The 19,299-nt window shown below is 46.5% G+C and overlaps 1 protein-coding gene across 1 annotated transcript; it reads right to left on the bottom strand.

The window, feature by feature from the left end:
- Positions 1-1,879: 1,879 nt before the first annotated feature.
- TSPAN15 (tetraspanin 15) lies at positions 1,880-18,909 on the bottom strand. The gene is made up of 8 exons (XM_050305680.1): positions 18,403-18,909; positions 13,613-13,798; positions 11,609-11,683; positions 9,624-9,719; positions 7,890-8,006; positions 4,774-4,821; positions 3,339-3,455; positions 1,880-2,891 (listed from the first exon to the last, which is right to left on the bottom strand). Exons 1-8 carry the CDS (start codon positions 18,496-18,498, stop codon positions 2,739-2,741), a joined length of 888 nt encoding a protein of 295 aa, XP_050161637.1. The 5' UTR covers positions 18,499-18,909; the 3' UTR covers positions 1,880-2,738.
- Between the last annotated feature and the right edge of the window lie 390 nt (positions 18,910-19,299).

The raw sequence follows: 19,299 nt of genomic DNA on the forward strand, positions 1-19,299 counted from the left end.
GCAGGGGAAAGGGCCGCTGGAGGAAGCCTCGTGCTGTGTGGACGCGCTGAGCAGAGATTTAATTCCAGCCAGGAATTCCATTTAACTCGTGCCTTGAGAGGTGACACATCCGCACCAGCAGAGGGAGAGCTGCTCGGCGTTTCTGCTCCGGATCCGTGCTGATTAAAGGGTTTTATCACGGTACCAGCAGCAGCACATACAGCACATACCGTGCACGATGCTCCAGCCAGGCACCCCAGGTCTGTGCCTCTGTGGCCTCCAATTATTTGAAATACAGAGGCAAAGCTCTATTTCTAGCTGAATGGCGATGGAAAGCAGGAGCACAAGGAGGATGAGCCCCGGGAAGCTCACAGTTGTCAGGGCGCTTTAAAATTACACACACAAAAATCCATAGTTCTGGAATTCTGCAGAGCTGCCTCAGTCTTTTCAACAGCAGGCAAGGAGCATTTTTTTTTTTTTAATCAGGTTAAGGATGCATCTGTGAGGAGCAGCCCGGCCAGGAGGACGGGGATTGAATTAGATCAGCATTCTTCACCCATTCAAAACCAACTTTCACGTCAGCTCTCTGGAAAAGGCAGCTGAGCAGAGAACTGCCGCATCTCCCTCCTCCAGCCACCTCCCAGCAGGCATCATCCTTCCCTCTGGTCACCATGGGGCTGTGAAGCCAAGAGTTAATTTCCTCAAATCTGAGGGAATGGGGAAGGGTCAAGTTTTTGAATCAACTTATTAAACTTCTTTGAACCAATTTATTAAACAAAATCACCCAGGCTGACGTCGTGATTGTCAGGTAGACACCGTTCCCATGCAAGCACTGTGTAGGATAACTGGGGATGGCTGAAAATTCAGTACAGCCCACAAATTTCCCTGCTAAATGAGAACTGCTCTCTGGTATTCCCAAAGACTGCCCTGGTTTTATTTAAACCACCCAAAGTTTAACCATGCTTCCATCACCTGGACAGCTTGTATTTCAAGCCACCACAACATTTACAAGACACCAAGAGTAAAGAAAAAAAAAAAAATCACTTCTGTCATCAAAGTAAAATTCCCACCTTCCCAGCTCACTCCACCACAAAGCACTTTCAGCTTTAACTTACCCATCCTTCTCCAGCAGTCAGCTCCGTCCTCCCAAGCTGCCCCTCCTTTCCCTTCCTCCCTTTGTACACAAACCCACCCTGAGAACGCACCTCGTTTCCAACCTTACCAAAGCGTGTCAATCAAGACAGACCCCGGGAAGATTTAGGCAACAACGACGTGGAGCAATTGGACCACGTGCAGGACCCGACACTAGAGTGTGCTGTGTAGGAAATAACGCCGCGAGATCTCCCTAGAAACCAGCAGGAACACCGAAGAAATGGATGAGTCCCTTCTGGGGACTCATCATTTCCCCCTGGAAATGCATAAAACTTCCTTGGAAGTTCCTGGTGAAGGCAGAGAGCTAAACAGAAAACACTGAATTTTGGAAAAAGGAAAGCAGAAAAAATGTCCAGGACAAGGAAATAAAAACAAAACAAAACAACAAAACAAAAACCAACAAACACAAAACAAAACAAAAACAAAAAACCACCAAAACAAACAACAACAAAACCAAAAACCAGTGAGGAGAGTAATATCAGATATTGCTCTATTTGTCTTAGTGGACTGTTCAGAAAAGCAGAGGTTTATATTCACAACATAAACCTGCTTTATTCTCTTCCCTTCTTTGGTTTATTTGAAGTATCAGGATAATTAGGGTTTGCATTTTGCCTGCAAGCCTGGCTGGGGCTGGAGAGACTGCAGAGAAATGCTCAGGACAAAGGAACACCAACAAAAACCCCAGAGCTCTTGGTGACTCCCAAGTATTGTCCCCAATTCACTGAGAGAAGCAGGCGAGGCACAGATGTTCAGCGCCTCTCCAAAAGCCCAGGCAGGCAGCACCACCCAAGCCAGAATCACAGCTCCACCTATTTCCACCTTGGGATCTCAGCATCTGAGGGACAGGCTTAGCTTACATAAGAAAATGAAAAACATATTAGACAAAATCTCTGTGGTTTGTTTGGTTTTTTTTAAGAAAAACAACTTACTGTTTTTATTTTGACAACAAAATTTAGAAACACTTTGACATACAGAACTCCAAAAAAACCCCAGAAAGTCATAAATCACCCAGTTAATTTACTAAAGAGGAAAGATACAGTACATCCAAAACTCAAAACATCTTGTGAGTTTATACAAAATCCAGACGGTAATAAATTGCATTAAAAAAATATATCAAGCGTTACCTGACTGATTCCACGTTGGCATCTGCCCCGTTATTCAAAGGCACAGAAAACTGAGCAATGAAAGCGATCGGCATCACATCCATCATTGTCAGTAAAGTCACCAAGATTAGCAAAAAACGTTTAATAATCACTGTGTAGATCCATAAGAAATCTCTCTTGGAAGGAGTAAGAAAATAAGGCTCGGAGACGACAAACCATTTAAACACGACACATCCCCAAGGCGCGAAAAGGCGCTTCCCAGAAACCGACGACGTTCCCGTCTCCCCAGAGCAGTCGCCCTGGGCTTTGTTTATCGCTCAGCAATCACTCAAAAAGAAGATTTTAATGATCCACAAACCCACCTCCCCGGCAGCGATCCCGCGAGGGCGCTGGGCCCTTGCTGGGGGCGTCTGTGGGCACGCCGAGGGCACCGTGGCACCAGCAAGCGCTGCTCCGGACCGGGAAGGGTTTGCCCGGCTCTCACCGCTCTCAGGGTGCCCAGGGTCACCCCGGGTAGCACATGCAGCAGCCAGCCTTGCCGAGCTCGGGCGCCGGCCTGCGCCGCGCGTCGTCGAAGAGCCGCTCGCCCAGCTTGTGCTCCGCGATGATGTCCTCCACGCGGGTGACGTACAGCAGGGACAGCAGCACGCCCAGGAACTGCCAAAGGAAAGGGTCTCTCTGCTCAGAGCTCACGGGCACAGCTTGCCTCGTGCTGCTCTCGCAGCAAGGCTTTACGAACTGCATATATGCACATCAGGTATATGGGCAGTGGTGTGTGTAAATATCTAACCTATCTATCTGTCTATACATTCACTTTGCGTATAAATGGGTATAAACGGATCGTTTTTTGTGAACTACTAACTCCCTGTCCTTTGGAGCGTTAGAAAATCTCAGTGGACACAGCCTGGGGAGGGAGGAGAGAAAAAAGACCCCCAAGCAAAAGAAAATTACCCCACCGAATCCTGCAAGGTGTGGCAGCAATGCTGCCAAATCACCAGAATGCTGCCTGGGCTTACCAGCTGCGTTACAGCAAATGGGATTTCACCTAGTGTAGCAACAAATCAGACGCTCCCTTCAGTGGGTAAGGCGGTGACCCCTCCCTACCTGGGGCAGCAGTATGCCGAGCAGCACTCCAGCCATGATGGTGTAGTTGTCCAAAAACCAGATCAGCACCGCGTTCGTGCACCCTCGGACGTAGATGACATTCTGAACGCTCAAGCGCTGCAAAACAGCAGAGTGAGAGTTCAGCAGGCAGCTCCACCGCTGTGTGACACACGTGGTGGTCACTCAGAATTCAGGGAGGCACATCTGGTTTGCCTTCCCACCTCTTTAAACCCACTGCGTTTAACAGAGACGTCATCACTAATCCTTCCATCTGTTCTTAAGTTGTTCCACATCTGCACAAGTTACCTTTCTAAACCTTTCTTTTTTTAGGTTGTTCCACACCTAAATAAGTTATTTCATTGCTTTAAACCTGTTTTTGCAGCCACTTTTCTACAAGAAATAACATCCAACTCTGATTTGAGACCACTTGGAAAGCAGAGAAGTCTCCCTTTAGCTTTCGTCTGTGCTCCTAAGCTGAAAGTACAGCAGTGGAAAAATATAAATTGTGGACCAAGTGCTTTGCAATAGACTCTAAAAAGGGCAGGAACAAGAGGGTTTGAGACTCAGTCCTGCAAGCTGTGCTGCTCCGTGACCCCAACCCATAATATGGAAAGCACTTGAGGCTGCAAAGGGTCCTAAGCAGATGAATGGGGTGAAGTTAAGCATATGCTTAAGTGCTCGGGGCATTGGAGCCAGGCTGGAGCGTTCAGGTGATTAAGCCGTAAATCAATTAACCCAAATGAAGACAAGTTGTGTGTAAAGATAACCAGTAATCCCAAAACCCAACAACCGAGGCCGGCATTGTGCTCCAAGTGCCTCAAATGGGCTGGGGAGAGGGGCTTTCCCAGAGCAGCCCCCCACACCAGCACTCCAGAGCCAGGAGGGGAGAACTCAGGGCAGATCCAATTACTGATTTCCCTTCTTAATCACTCTGCAATTACTGCCTCGAGCTGGCAGTCTCTACTCTGGAGTCACCAGGGCTATTCCCAAAAGGGAAAGCTGGAAGGAGGAGGCCCCATCCCGCTCCTGGAGGGAGGACAGGGCTGCCAACACAACCTGGGAAGAACCGCTCTTCTTCCAGGAATAACTATTGCAGGCCTAAAAATAAAAACCCCACTACTGGGATATAAAACACTTTAGAAACAGCTAAGTTGGCTTTACTAACACCAGTTTTACTCAGTGAGAAACTCTGGCTTGGGGAAGTTGTCATCAAACAAGGAATCGTGGAAAATATTGAGAAGGGGAGATACCACAATCAAACAAGATTAGCTTTTTTAATATGTGGAAGTTATTCCAGAAAAAAAAAATCATTTTAATTGCTGATTTAACTGTCTGGCAGATTGAAGCAAGGCAGAAGGCAACTTTATGACTGACCAAAAACAATGCAGGGAAGCAGCACCCTCTGCCACGGCAGGGCGGACAATGGTTACGTTACCTCTTGGTCGATGGTTTTGTATCCACACATAGTGTTGATAATGTCTGTCTGAAAAGAAAACAACAGATACAAACTGCAGCAGAAAACAAAAATCACAAAAACCATTATTTTTACTCTTCCTGTGTCTGCCCAGCCCATACAAAACCACAGACCAGGGTTATTTCCCAGTCCGACACCAGTTTCTTCCAGCAGGCCCAGGGTCAGATTTAGTCAGAGCTCTACAGGATTTCAGAGAAATGAGCACTGTCAGTGTGTCACAACACATTTGAGCCATATCTATCCAACAAAACCAGTGTGGCATCAGCATCAAAGAGAGCTACAACACAGCAGTTTCCACAGAACGAACAGCTTGGGTTTCACTTTAAAGCCTTAATAACTTAACACATCTTACTAAGAAAACCAGTGGTTAACATAAAATGGCCTTCATGCCATCACAACGACAAATCTAAGCTCAGAAATATCTAAGCTTCAAATAAGGTCCAATACTACGAATGCTTGTGTGAACATTTCACAAGACTGAGTTTATTACAATGTAATTTTATATACCACTACTTATATGAATTGAAAATTCATATATTTTTAAAAAGCACTGAGTGCTTGCATTCACCACAAATTACTAACACATTTCTTGTAGCCACGTAATATTTTTCTGTGGGTTCCAAAGTTTTACCTGGCCTGGCAAAGCTAACCTGAAAATACCCCCCTCACTTACAAATCATCCAAAACATAAAGCCCACCAGCATCAAAGAAAGCAGCGAACAAAGCCAAAGACATGGAAGAAAATGAGAATATGGAAATGAGAAAAATAAGGCAGAACAAACTGTGTGATTGATATGGTTTGGGTTGGACCATCCAGTGCCACCCCCTGCCATGGGCAGGGACACCTTCCACCAGCCCAGGTTGCTCCAAGCCCCGTCCAACCTGGCCTTGGACACTTCCAGGGATCCAGGGGCAGCCACAGCTTCTCTGGGCAACTGAATACCCCCTCCCCCAAAATTAAAACAAGATGTAGGAATGACGATTTCTAAACGCTGCTGGTCTCTGAGTGGGGTAGCCTGGCATCCCCAGGTCACCTTCCCAAGAAGGAAAAGAGGTGTTTGCCAAAGATGGAAGATGGGCGCTACAAAAGGGCAGAAACAGCAGGCAGGGTCGAAGTTCTTAAGCCCCCAAAATCTGGGCTCCCACCTTGAATAGACAACAACTGTACATGACCACAAGGAAGGCAGTCACATCGTTTCATTTGAAACCGCATTTGCCAACAGCACATCGTGGCATAAGCAGGGCTTATAGATGCAGCAGGGATAAATGCATTAGAAACAGAGGATTATAGGCATTTGGGACTAATTTTTACCTGCTACACTAGTGTAAGTCTTTCATAAATACTTTGACTTAAACACAGTTCCTTCAGAGCCCCCCCAGCGTGAGCCTGGCTCGTGTTAGCAGGAGGCTTTTTAAAGAGGATCAGAATCCAACCTCCAACATTAGCAGGAGTTTTCCATGACTACAAAGCCAATGAGTAATCACAAACCCTATCTGCGGCTTTCCAGGAAAGAAACCAGCCTGTATTTGGAAGCATTTGTCAAACATACAAGATTTATGCATCCTCTGGTTGGCTTTTTCCCCGAGGCAGCCATCCCTGCAGCCCGGTGTTGGTGTCACCCTGCCGGGCAGCGTCTGCGCCGCTCGGACTCCACGAGGCCCAGCAATGCCACGAGTGTGGCAAAGCCCTGAGCCCCAGTGCACTGCAGCATCCTTGATCAGCAGCCTGTGCTTAAATATGGAGTTTGTTTGTGATTTGGGTGGCTTCTCCTTGCCTTTCAATTCACCTCCCTGAGCTTAACACTTCACAAGCAGCCTCGCCCCTCCCATGTCCAGCTGTCAGTGAACCACACGGAGAGTGTACTCCCCATTTTCCCTCGGAGAAGTTTTTATTTTAGTGCTTTCCCTTTCCTGAGGGCAAAATCCTGGGTTATTCTGCTCCATGCAGCTGCAGATCAGCAGACACTACGTTCATATACACAAATATCTCACTCTCAAGCACCCAAGACTCAAAGCATAACTGTTTAGCTTTGGTTCCTGAGAATAAATCAAAGCTCGCCGCAGATTTAAACAGACCCTTTCTCACGCACCAAAAATGCGTAAGCACATGTAATAAACACCTTCACATGAGACACATTTCTCAGCAACACCTACTGACGCAGCCATTGCGTTTATTTTCGCTGTTTGTAATTAAACAGCCGTGCTCAAGGCAGATGTTGAGAGGGCAGCCCAGAGCAGGCACCAGCAGCTCTGCTGTCTCCTCTTACACACACTCAATTTTCTCTGTCTCAGTTTATCTCTGTTCTTTGTTCAGAACAAAGATAAAAAACCCAGCGAGGCAAGGATTATTGCCTGGGCTGGTTTTAAACTGAGGAACAATCCTTCATCAAATTCAACATTGTATATATCCCTCAAATGAAGGGCAATGAACTATAAAATTGAAAGATATTTTTATGAAACTCAATGCCTGCTCCTCCTGCCGTCAGCACCAGTTAATACCAGTTCATCAAAGATGGAGAAACTGGTCCAGACCACCCCAGTCCTTCCAGGATTTTAGAGAGTGGGAAGGCAGGTGGTTTTCAAGGACAGGTTAGGCCAGAGCAGCAGCCCTGGTCTAGACCTGTGCCCACAGGCATGCCCTGATCCTGAGGTCAGTTGCCCACATTTCTGGAGTAAGCTGGATGACGAGGTCACTCTGGGTTTTAACTCACACAGCAGCTGGTGCACATCACTCCAGCCCCCACCCACGGAAGCAATCAGGGCCCAGGCTTCCTGGCAAAGCTGGAGCAGCAAACCCTGGGGAAAACACCAGCAAAACTCAACTTCAGGCAGCTCTCATTCAGGCCAGCCATGAGTTCAGAGGAGCTCCCAAGATCCCTTCTGGGGCTGCGCAGTGGGGTCAGTACGACGGGGCAGAGCCAACACATCGAACCCCTTTTATTTTCTCCTTTTCAAGCAGTCAAGACCCACAGATCCATCAGGGGAGGGAAGGACCCATTTTCCTTCACTTCCCACCCCAGAATTCCTAAAGCAGCCTTTCTAAGTGAACCCCATGATGCTGAGGGGCCAGGACTTACCTTATTTCTGATGCAGCAAGTGTAGGGCACCCCACAGGCCAGCGGGCCCGGCGCCCCACAGTTGTGGTACACGTTTTGGGACCAATCCTTGTAATCTTCCCCACCACAGCACTTAAACTGGGAAAAAAAACAGCACAAAACTCAGTGATCTTCAAGGTCTTTTCCAACCTAAATGGTTCTACGATTCTAAAATGTTAAAGGGGAAGTAGGTGAAAAAATCCTATCTTGAAGTCTTTGAATAAGTAGAAAACAAAGTTAGAATAAAACAATTTAAAAAGCCCTGAGCCACCCAAAAAATTCTGTCATTATATCAGCAAGGCATGTATGAATGTACATGATAGACAGAATTAAAAAGAATTAAGGGTATAGGTGGCACTCCTCCATCACTCATCCAGCTGTAACCCGGGGTGCCAGAGCAAAGCACCGGTGGCTGAGTTCCACTTCCCATCTTTTCCAAGTTGAAAAATTATCTTTCCAGGTCTGGACATCACTAAGCAACACTTTTAAATTCATTCTATCTTGACCTGTAATAAATTCCCGCAGTTGTCTGAAGGATTATGACTACATTTCCAACTGGGTGTAAAAGACAAAAGCATTGCTATGAGGCATAAATCAATCTCACCAAAACATTAGGGGGTGTGATTTAGAAGAGCTGAAATCTGCCAAACAAATACTGTAAGTTTACGCTGATTTCATACAAATATTCACTTTATAATTTAAACAAAGGGAAAAGCAGCAGTTCATTTAATCAGTAAGATGTATATTGGCTGTATGTATCCATAATTTTGGGCAGTGCATGGAAACTTTAAAGCATTATGAAGTTCTAGTGACAGAATTTCCTCAGGATGGTTTGCTTTTGACAGACTTTCCATGCTAACTTTGTTTTTCAAAGCAGGCTGCCATCTCCATAACGATGTCCTAAAACACATGCAACACCTCCTAAGTTAATTTTTTTTTTAATCACTACTTGGCAAAGCCATGGACATCACATGGGCCCTGACATCACACTTCTAAACATTTTCTGCTTCTTCTATAGTCTCTGAACCGCATGGCAGAACTCTTCAATAACCCCATAAACATTTCAACAGACCAGCCTTATTAAAGAAAAAAAAAAAGGCTGTGAGTCAACTCCACGTGCCATTAAGTAATGCTCAGCTGGGCTCAGCAGCACTTCTCAAGTTTAATAACAGGTATATGCACTTCCACGGGCATTTCCTTCCACCAACCACCTTGTCAGAGAGCTCTCTGGGTGCCCTCGAGCGACAACACAACACGTTGTGTTCTAACAGCCTAAATGCCACCTCATTTCTCTTTATCCACAGTGCCTCCTGTTAACAGGATGCTTCTGAATCTCCTGGACCAGCAGAAACGCTGAGCTGCAAGGCCTTGGGTGGAATTTAGGCTGAGTTTCTCTGAGTCCAGCCGTGGGGTCTCCATAAGCCCAACGTGTTTGTAGGATCTGACCCTGAGCATCTGAGTGGCACCTGCCAAGGCCAAAGCTGCATTTTGGCCCCCTGTTTTTTATCAGTGACGTGGAGGGTTTTAAATGCCAGCTGGAATGCTGGGTGAGCCCTGATCTCAGCGACACCAGAACAGGGGCACACAAGATCCCACCCCTCTCATCACTGAGAATTTGATTATCACATCACTGGAAAAACCCAAAGCTGTCGCCAAGGACCCGCTGCATGCTGGCACCAAGTCAGTCCCAGGGAAAAAAAAAACCCAACAACAAACCTGCTTTTGAACAGAATCCATGATGTTCTTGAAGTCTAAATCATCATAGTAATTCTCAATTCCTCTTCTGATGTTATCGTTCAAAAACTTGATTGTCTGTAACAAAAGGGAAACAAGGTTCGTGGGTTGCACACACAGAAACAAAATCGGAACAGCAGGTTAAGGTGACAAGTGTAACTGCTGGAAACAAAAAGAAAAGGCTTTTTTCTTTAAGGAAAACCCAAACCCTAGTTAAAACCAAATCCTAGCTCAGCCCTGCAGGGCCCAACCATCTGTTGTTTCTTGTGGAAGCAGCCACACTGCTGGGTTTGGACTCTCCAAGCATCTCCCAGACACGGTCCAGCTATCCCCAGGCAGGATCCCTCCCTCTGGGCCCTTGGGATCCTCACCACCACCTGGGTGACAGAACAGTGGATCTTGGGTCTGCACCACAGCCCGAGCAACAAGAGCTGACTGTGTCACCACCACCTTCCATGAACTTTTATTTTCTGTGAATTTTCCATTAATTTGATTTTCCAAGGAGTCCATAACTGCCACATAAGGAGCTTTGTTTCACCTGAGGCAGAAAAAAAAAAAAAGGGTATCTGCATGTTTTACAGCGGGTTTTTTGAGAAATATTGGCAGATATAAGATGGACTCTCCTCAGCACGGCAACTTAGAAATTAAAGCAACAAATTTTCAAGATCCAGCACAATCACAGCACAGTAAAAACAGGGCCTAATCATAACCAGAATGTAACGACTTCCCTTTCAATCCAGCTGCTAAAATACCCAAAGCTAAAAATCCTTACAGGTCAGCAAACCTGAAATACAACCACTCATCTTCTCAGTATTACAAACTGCAACACTTACACACAAACCAGAACAAAAAAGCATTAGCACATCGGTGATGACAAACAACAATTTGCAGGACCATCCTGACTGGCCAGGAACCTCATTTAGACCCTACAGATCTGAGAGGGCAGTGGAGAAAGAAATGGGGGGAAAAAAAAATCAGCGAGACATGCAAGACAAACAGCACCTCAATAAAGGCTGCTACCCTAAGCTTTTATAAACACTTCCTTGTCCTCCCCATACTGACCCAAACTTCTCCATTAACCTTGAAAAACAAGGAAAGAAACCTGTCCCTAAGCACAGCTGTCCTGCTTTTGTCCAGCACGGAGTAAGAAGAAAGCACCAGCCAGAGACAACATAGCACTACTTCAAAATAACAAAAGAGTTATTATTTTTTTAATCTTTTTTTAAGTTGTTGTTGTTTTGTGGGTTTTTTTAACATCACATGTATGTATGGCTTTTGTGGAAAATGAGCTTGGTAGGATTTTGGGGTGGGGAAGGAACGTCTTGTTATTCAGCATCTCCTTTTAATGCTCATATTTTGCCAGACTAGAAAAACAAGTCAAAGCACAGCAATCTAGTACTTGCCATAGCGAGCACATTTATGTTTTAAAGCATTTCTAACTGAAAAGAACAGCATGCTGCTTTCTGTCTAGAAAAATCAAGGTTTTAATACAGTAATAGCGTGCTTGTGAATGATGGGGTCTCTTACATAAATTAATTATGTTGCTTATGGATGTGGGCAGGGAAAAGCTGCCCTTCAGGTTAGGTAAAACATTTTGGCCGCTAAAAAATAACCAAGTCTCCAAACCCACCTGGAAACTTCCCAAATCAGCAGTCAGACCCAGATGGCAAAACAGGAGAAAGCACTTTGTAATACACAAAGAGCTGGAAACTTGTTTTGCCTGTATTGCACACTCGTAGTTACCAGATTTCCTCCAAACTCTTTGATCTGGAATTCATCTCCAGAGCAGGAGGCAAATCCCACCCTCGCTGAACCCTGGAGGCCCTGAAAGGCCTGGACCTGTCTTCGGACCTCCATCGATTGCTGCTCAGTGACAACTTTAACACCTTTTATTTTGCACACCTGGAACTTCGTGGCTCTTAAGTCACGTTCTCTGTGAGATCCAAACCTGAAGACAAGGAGCTCACCTGGTTTCTGAAGATCAGGGCCACCACTCCACCGGTCAGCTCGATCAGCAAGCAGATACCAAGGATGTACATGAACTGCAGGAAAACAAGTGCAAGTGACTCATTAGACAGAACAAACCCCAATTATTCCTTCAATTAGCGCCCCTGAGTCTAACATTCAGTTGCCAAGAGATTTGGCTTCCAGCAAACGAGATGGCATTTTAAAGAAGATGATAGGAAATTGTGGGTGTGTTCTCATAAAACTCCGCACGTCACCAGAAAGCCATTTTTCCTCGCTTGAGTTATTCTGGGTTTTGCCCAATTGGCAAACACGTTGTTTGTCTGCTTTGAATGGTCTCAAAACCATTAGATATATTTATCATGCCAAGATACTTCTTTCCACAACAGCACCCCAGAGAAGCACACTGATGGACTGCTATGAACCTCACCAAACTTCATGTTTTTATGTCTCCTACAGAACCAGTGCTTACCTGTTGCTGCCAATTAGTGGGTGAAGCAGCAACCTTAAGATAATCCAAACCACCTTCTACTAAATTGCCAGCACTAAATCAAAGCAAAGTTCCAGGCTTGGTACCTTTTACTATGCTGCTGTACACATTTATCTGTGTGTGTATCTATCTACACATGCTCACAGATGCACTCACACCACACGTGCACCTGTGGCTTCTCATCAAAGCACGTGCAAAATACGAGTAACACGAAGAAATCCACAGCACCATGAGATGGCTGCAAAATACCAGCACCTGAAATGTTTTTCTAACCCTTCAGGCATAAAAGATGGTTGTTATGTGAATTTGGGTCTGCCTGTGGAACAGTGAACTTCAAGGGAGCGGAGTGTTATGATCCCTCGTCTGAAAATAACCCCTAATGCTCTCCTCTCAAAGCTGGTTTAACTTCTGTGTGCTCTATACCCAGTATCAGTGTCATGAATTCACCAGGCAGGTATCTTTTCTCCTGCTAAATCTGGAATCAGCCTAAGAGGCAGGAATCAGGGACCTGCTTTGTTAAATACCCAACCGGGTTTGCTACCAGAACAGGAACGGAAAATGTTCTCAGCATCAGACACGCCACCACACTCAGTGTGAAAGAAGCCTAAGGATGGGATCTCAGTAAAACTCCAGCATAACTTCCAAATCCACCATTACTTCTGGCTTTGATTGTTGTGGTCACCCACAACATACCACGTATTCAGCATTTCATTGGACTGAACTGGCATGACAAGGCCAGGCTGGACTGGGTTTTGAACAACCTCGTCTAGTGCAAGGTGTCCCTACTCATTCCAAGGGAGTTGGACTACATGGTCTTTAAAAGGTCCCTTCCAAACCAAACTATCTCTGATTCTGTGGAGGCGAAAAAGATGTTTCCCCACTTTATTTTTAATTAGTCGCACGTGCAACTTCCATCTGCAACCACAGCGTTAAGCAGGAATTCCCCTAAAATTTACTCTTTCCCAGGCACTGGAGAGAAAAACCTTGTCCCTTTCATTTCACCCTCAGGGCCCTTCTCTCAAATCCCCAAGCTACTCAGCTAGCCTTGTACCACACACTTCCACATCTACCCCTACATTCCGCTTCCCGGGGGAGGACAGGCAGACTCCAGCCACCACCAGACATCAGCCCGAGCCAGGATTTCCTTCTTGAGCTGCTTCCTCCAAGCTTCAAATGAGAAGCCAGTGTCAAATGGCATGTCAACAGCTGAGCTTGCACAACATACACACCGACTGACAGTAGTCAAGATTCCTGGTTATTTTCCATAAAAACCTTAACTACTGGGAAGTTGGTTTTCTCAGCGCCAGGCTCGCGCCCTCGCCGGTCACTGTCTGCTGCCACGGGCTGCTGCTCCCTGATGGAGGGATCACTGCCATTAAATTCAGATTTCATTAAAATAAAGCAACTTCACTAAAACATTTTTCAACGCAGACACAGTTATGGGGTGTGAATTCAGAGGGCACTGAAGAGCGGAAGCAAAGCACTGGAAATCAGGGATAAAAATCACAGCACTTACAGCTTGCAGAAGGCACAAGTTGTCCCTCAAGGAAGCCAGCACACCCACAAAGGACACCAGGAACATTATAACGCCCAGAAGTATTAAAATAATTGCTGGGGCTAGAAAGGCACTCTCTAGAGTTTTGTACTTCTGCCTTTCGATTTCTGCGTAAATCCCCACGGCGAGGACGAGGGCTCCGATGATCTGGAACAGAAACAGAGGAGAGCACGGATGTTATTCCTTCTCCCAGTAAACACAGGCGTGACATGTTGTGAGTGCACAGGAGCCTGGGACTGCTCACTTCAGGATTCATTATAAACAGAGAAACACCCAAAGCAGAAGTTCAGATAAAGAGAAGTTAAGAAAAAAACCATCAGAACTCAAAGACTAGGGCAGAAAAAGAGCTGTGTTGGAAATAAAAAAATCAAATTTATTCATTTCAAAAATATTTTAGCATGCTGGAAGTTAAACAAACTGAAACATACAGCACTGATTGAAATGTAACTTATTGCTCATCTGAGATCACATGTATTACATATATGAAAAAAACTGCCGTGGCATTAATGATCCTCCTTTGCTTGTCTGTTCTTCTCCCTGTGTATGTATAAATATATATATATATTTAACATAACAGTTTCTAAGCCCATCTGCAAACAGCTTATCCATCCCTTCATACCAGCTCCTATTGCATTTAGGCTCAGTAAACACAGCCAGGTATATCCTACACCTCCACCCCTACCATCAGGAGAAAGGCACTGGATTAAAAAAAAACAAAAAAAAAACCCAAAAAAATCCAAGTTTGAAGTTACTCTCACGTTCTTGAGCCTGATAAAGCCAGAAGTGAAATACGAAGAGACATATTTCATTTAAAAAGGCAAAGATACTTCCATCAAAATAATTAGTTAAGTCAAAATCACTTATTACTAAGCCTATGGCAGGCTGCAAATAGCTTTGAGTTATGCTGAATTAATTAAAATTAAAAATAGCCCACAATACTTAATCACGAAAATTGCAGTGGAAAAACTTTCCTGCTGACTCCAACAGCCAGACACATCCTCAGGGAAGAGACCAGATACAAATCAATCATTTTGGCTATGTGATAAACAACATTCCTCTTTCCTGACATGACATTTCCACGGGTCTGCTCCCTGCACACCGACCCTTCTTAATTACACTTCTTCATTTTTAATTTCACTTCTTAGTTTTGGATATGAACACGGTATATCCCGGGCAAAGGGCTAGGTGAACACACAACATGATTTACAAGAACGTGAGCCAAACAGCTGGAATACTTTTTTTAACTATGAGATGTCTTAAAATAATTAACAACATACTGGAAATCCTCGACGTTCTAGGGGAATGAATAATATCCCCAAAGGACAATATGTGGGGAGTGCCACCAAGTTGTCATTTAAAAAGCCAATTCTCAGGAGGGCTCACCCATAAGAATAAATACACTGAAGCTATTTAAAAAGCAACTTAAAATTTGATGGGAGCAAATTGAGAGTGACTCCCCCTCTGACAAATGCAGAAATTGTGCTGTAGTGATGACAGAAGAGAAAACACTCTGGGCAGATAACAGGTAACAAAATTTATAACTGTAATTGGTTTGTTTTTTTTTTATTACCAGATGGTCCATTTGCACTGCCAGTTTTATTCTTTAAAGAGATTGGAGGTTTGGGTAATACGTTATTGATTTCTTTTCAGGCAGATGACAAAATAAACAAATCAGTTAGAAATTTTTAAATGCAGCTCTAACAGCTGAGGATGGAGTCTCAGCACCACACAAACCTAACACAGCCTATAAAATTGGGGACTGTACTTGTACACACGACTCAGGAGTTCTATTATTATTATTATTGTTAATTTTTTTAAAAATTATTTTAAAACCCCAAAACCAGACTCTCCTGCAAACGCTGAAATACCATTAACAAAAGCAACACTAACTCTTGCCTAGAAAAGTAAAAAAAAACCCAAAACATTGGACATAAACCATAGCTATTAAAGCTTGAAGAGGATTATCAGAATTTCAGAAGAGCGCTGTTTCAAGACCAGAACTTTTACTGAACTTTCTTTTTCTTAACCATGGTTTTCTCATCAAAACATCAAATTTCAGAGTTTTTTGCTTGTTTCAGAGATTCAAAGGCGCCTGTGAGTAAAATACAAGGCACATTTCCACTTTAAAAACCTTAAGATACATAGACACACGTAACATCTCGTACACATCTCTCTTCACCCCTTTTCATTTGCACTTTTGCTCACACACCCTCCAAGATTTACGCTTTTATTATCTTCTACTTTTTTTTATGCATTTAACAAAAATCTTTTGAGCCTTTAATATGGTCAAACCAGCAGCAGCAATTATTTATGACAGGCAGATGTGGTAACCTAGCAGTCATCCCACCCGAGTCTCCTCTCGGCCCTTCCTGTGGCTGGGGCTGGAGACACAACTCTTATGTAGGGAACTCACTGATACAGGGGCTGTTTACATCCTGCATCCTTCCTAACAGCTCCCAGCTTGGCAATTCCAGCTGTGGACGCAGGAAAAATTAACTGGCCTTGACTCACATTAGATCAGCATCCACCAGCAAATACCAGGGGACTTCTCCGGGGCTTTTGCATGCACAGAAGCTGCTTTCCCAAGAGAAATCAAAAGCATTTATTTATTTATAAGCAGAGGTTTTAACCCTGTATTTACAGTACTTATTCTTAAATAAAGCAGCCGTTCAACACAGCAGCACCTTCTGTTTAAATTGCTGGGTTTTGCTTCAGCCAGGCGAGAAAAATTACATTACAGCTACATTCACCAGCAGAAGAGTTACCTGGAAAAGTTACTGGGATAACCAGTTTTTTAAAAAGTGCTGGCTAAGACCCATGAGAAGACACAGGGCCTGCAGCAAACAACCCCTCCGACACTCCCAGTGATGCTTTAATTTCCTCTCTGCGCTGGATAAGGCTCATTATTTAGTTCCTGGTGGTTTTAAAGCCATCCTGGGGATTCGAATCTGGGCGTTCATCGCTCGTAATGTACCAGAGAAACAGCTACAGCAGGGAGGGAATTGAATGAACTCAGCATCCAGCAGGTCAAAGCCCCAGACGGCCACAGAACATCACAAACCACCCGAAATTTAAGCAAGCCAATACTCCACAGCCAAACTTTTACTTCCACTTACACCAATTAAAAAACAAACAAACAAACCAAAAGAAACCAAACAAACAAAAAAACCCCATCAAACCCCCAAACTCAGCAAGAATAACACAGCTGAAAAGAGAACCGGGCGAGTGGCATTTACAGCTGATGAGATCTGCCTCGCTAAGCTGGAATGAAAGGGAATTTCGCGAGCGGAGCCCACAGGCTGCCCCTCGCACAATACGGGGCGTGTTCGGCCCCAGCGCCGGGATGATGCCCAGCGCCAGCCTTCCTTCCCCCGAGCTAAAGGCCAGCATTCCCATCCTTCCTTCCCCCTCCCGCAGCCCCCATCCCTCCCCCTCTCCCTCCCGGAGCAAACCATCTCCCCGGCGCAGCCGACAAAGGGAAGCTCTTGGTTATAAACAAGGGCAGAGCATTGAAAATCCACAGCGAGCAGCCACAAAGAGTAAATAAAATCCCTCGGGCTGCCTGAAAGGGGCTTTGTCCTCCGCGGGCGCTCCGGGAATCGCTTCAAGAAGGGCCCTTTCTCCGCCACCAGACGGAATGCTCGCATCCCACCACCACGCAGGGCCCTCGGTGCCCACGGGAAGCGAGGAGCAGACAACGAGGAGCTCGGCCCTCCGCCGGGGAAACGGGGGTGGGAAAATAACACTCCGAATTTCTCCCTCCCGAAACTCGCACCTGCGGAATGGAGGAACGCAGGAAAGTGTCGTGTCAGGAGCCTGAACCCGAGGGTTGGCTTGTCTGCTCAGACAGACAAAAGATAAGATATTCAAGATCCCCAAAAGCCTGAATTGCACCCGAACACTCCGTGTTTCAATCTTTTTTTCATTAAATCGTATCTTTAATCAGACAACCTACTATCAGAGCTGGTGGATCTAAAGGTCTCCTCCCACGCAGCGCACTAAAAGCTTTTATGATCCCACTTGGCAAACACCGTGTCAGACAGAAACAGGCCGGCCAAACAGGAGCCCAAGCAGCGTTGAAACTGAAAAGGCCAGAAAGAAATCCCGCCTGAGCGTCTCCGACATCAGCACAGCCCGGAGCCGGCAACACCTCAGGATCCCAGAGCCCGTAAAAGCATCTTTTAAAATCATGGTGCTTACAAAGCGTACTTAAAAAGAGCCCCAAGGGCTCCTTCCAGCACGGGGGGTGCCTGGTCTGGGTAGATTTGCCACATGTCAGGAGTCAGTGGTCGTAGCCTGGCCCCTGCGACTTAATGGCTTTCTCCAGCACCTGGATGAGGACAGCAAGTACCACACACCTGTAACTCTCTATAGCGTCGCAGCCTCACCCCGCCAAGGCTCGGGAGAGGGCTTATCCCATACACGGGTGAGTGACGTTGTAGGGCAAAGGCTCTATTTGCCCACCTCCCCCGGGGGAAAGAGCCGCGTTTCAATACGCGCACGGACGACTTTTACCTGCCCGACTTCCAACTCCTGCAGCTCCCCAACCTCCAAAACCAGTTTGTCAGTCCCTAGGGAAGGTCGGGGCGCTGCCACGGGTGTGACACCCGCCACCTCAGCCGCGGAAACACCCACCGATTGCCAAAGCCCGGGGCCTGGCGCAGGGGGACCCCGCTCCGTGCCCGGGCGGGGGGGACGCGGGACTGCCCGCTCCGAGCCGAGCCCCCCGCACAGCCCCGCCCGCCGCTCACCCAGAAGAAGGTGGAGTAGGTGATGAGGCTGAGCTTGAGGCAGAGGTAGGAGAGCCGCCCGCAGTACCGCGCCTGCTCCGGGTCCCCCGCCGCCATCCTCGCTCGCTGCCGGCCCGCGGCACCTGCCGCCGCTCCCGCCGCTCCCGCCCCTTCCCGGCTGGAGCGGGGCGGGCCCGGGGGCGCCGCCGCTTCCGGAGCGGGACCGGCGGGGACACACGGCGAGCGCCGGGGAGGGAGCGCCGGGGAACCTCCGGCTGCGGCTTTCTTCGTTTTTCCGCCTTTTCTTTTCTTTTTTTTTTTTTTTTTTTAATTCCCAATGCCGCCGGCAAACACGCCTGGCCGCTCGGTCGGGGTTATCCCCGCAGCCGGTTATCCCCTTTTCAGCAGGAAAAGCAGATCCGGCCGCTCCAGCGCTGCCGCCAGAGCCACGCGGGCACCCCCAAAACCTCCGCGGTCGCCGCTGAAACAGCCCGGACAAAAACACTTCGGTGGGAAGCTCCTGCTGCCGGGATTCTGGGTCGAGCATCCATTAAACACGGCAAAGCAGGGTCCCTGGGCGCTACACCGGCACGGTGGAGCAATACAGGGGCATTTACCTTTCGTTGTAAGACCCACGCGATTGTCCAGCACGTCCTGCAAATAACAACAGTTAAGTGGGCGTTTTGCACTGGCCGCTTTTTTTCTGCCTGCACCGAGGTTCATCCACGTCCCGCTGCTGGGACAGCGCTGGGTCTGGCACGGCGATCATGAACTGCAAACGCCGTTCATGCCTCCGAGATGAAATAAGCCCTTTCAAGCCCGCAGCGCCGCACTCCTGTCCCACAAAGGGCTATTTTTCCCCGGGGAAAAAAAAAAGTCTCATTCAAAGTGGCAGACAACTGTCACGGAGTTGGTTGT

The sequence above is a fragment of the Myiozetetes cayanensis genome, unplaced genomic scaffold (assembly GCF_022539395.1).
Source record: "Myiozetetes cayanensis isolate MyiCay16 unplaced genomic scaffold, myiCay2020 scf10, whole genome shotgun sequence".
Classification (NCBI taxonomy): Eukaryota; Metazoa; Chordata; class Aves; order Passeriformes; family Tyrannidae; genus Myiozetetes; species Myiozetetes cayanensis.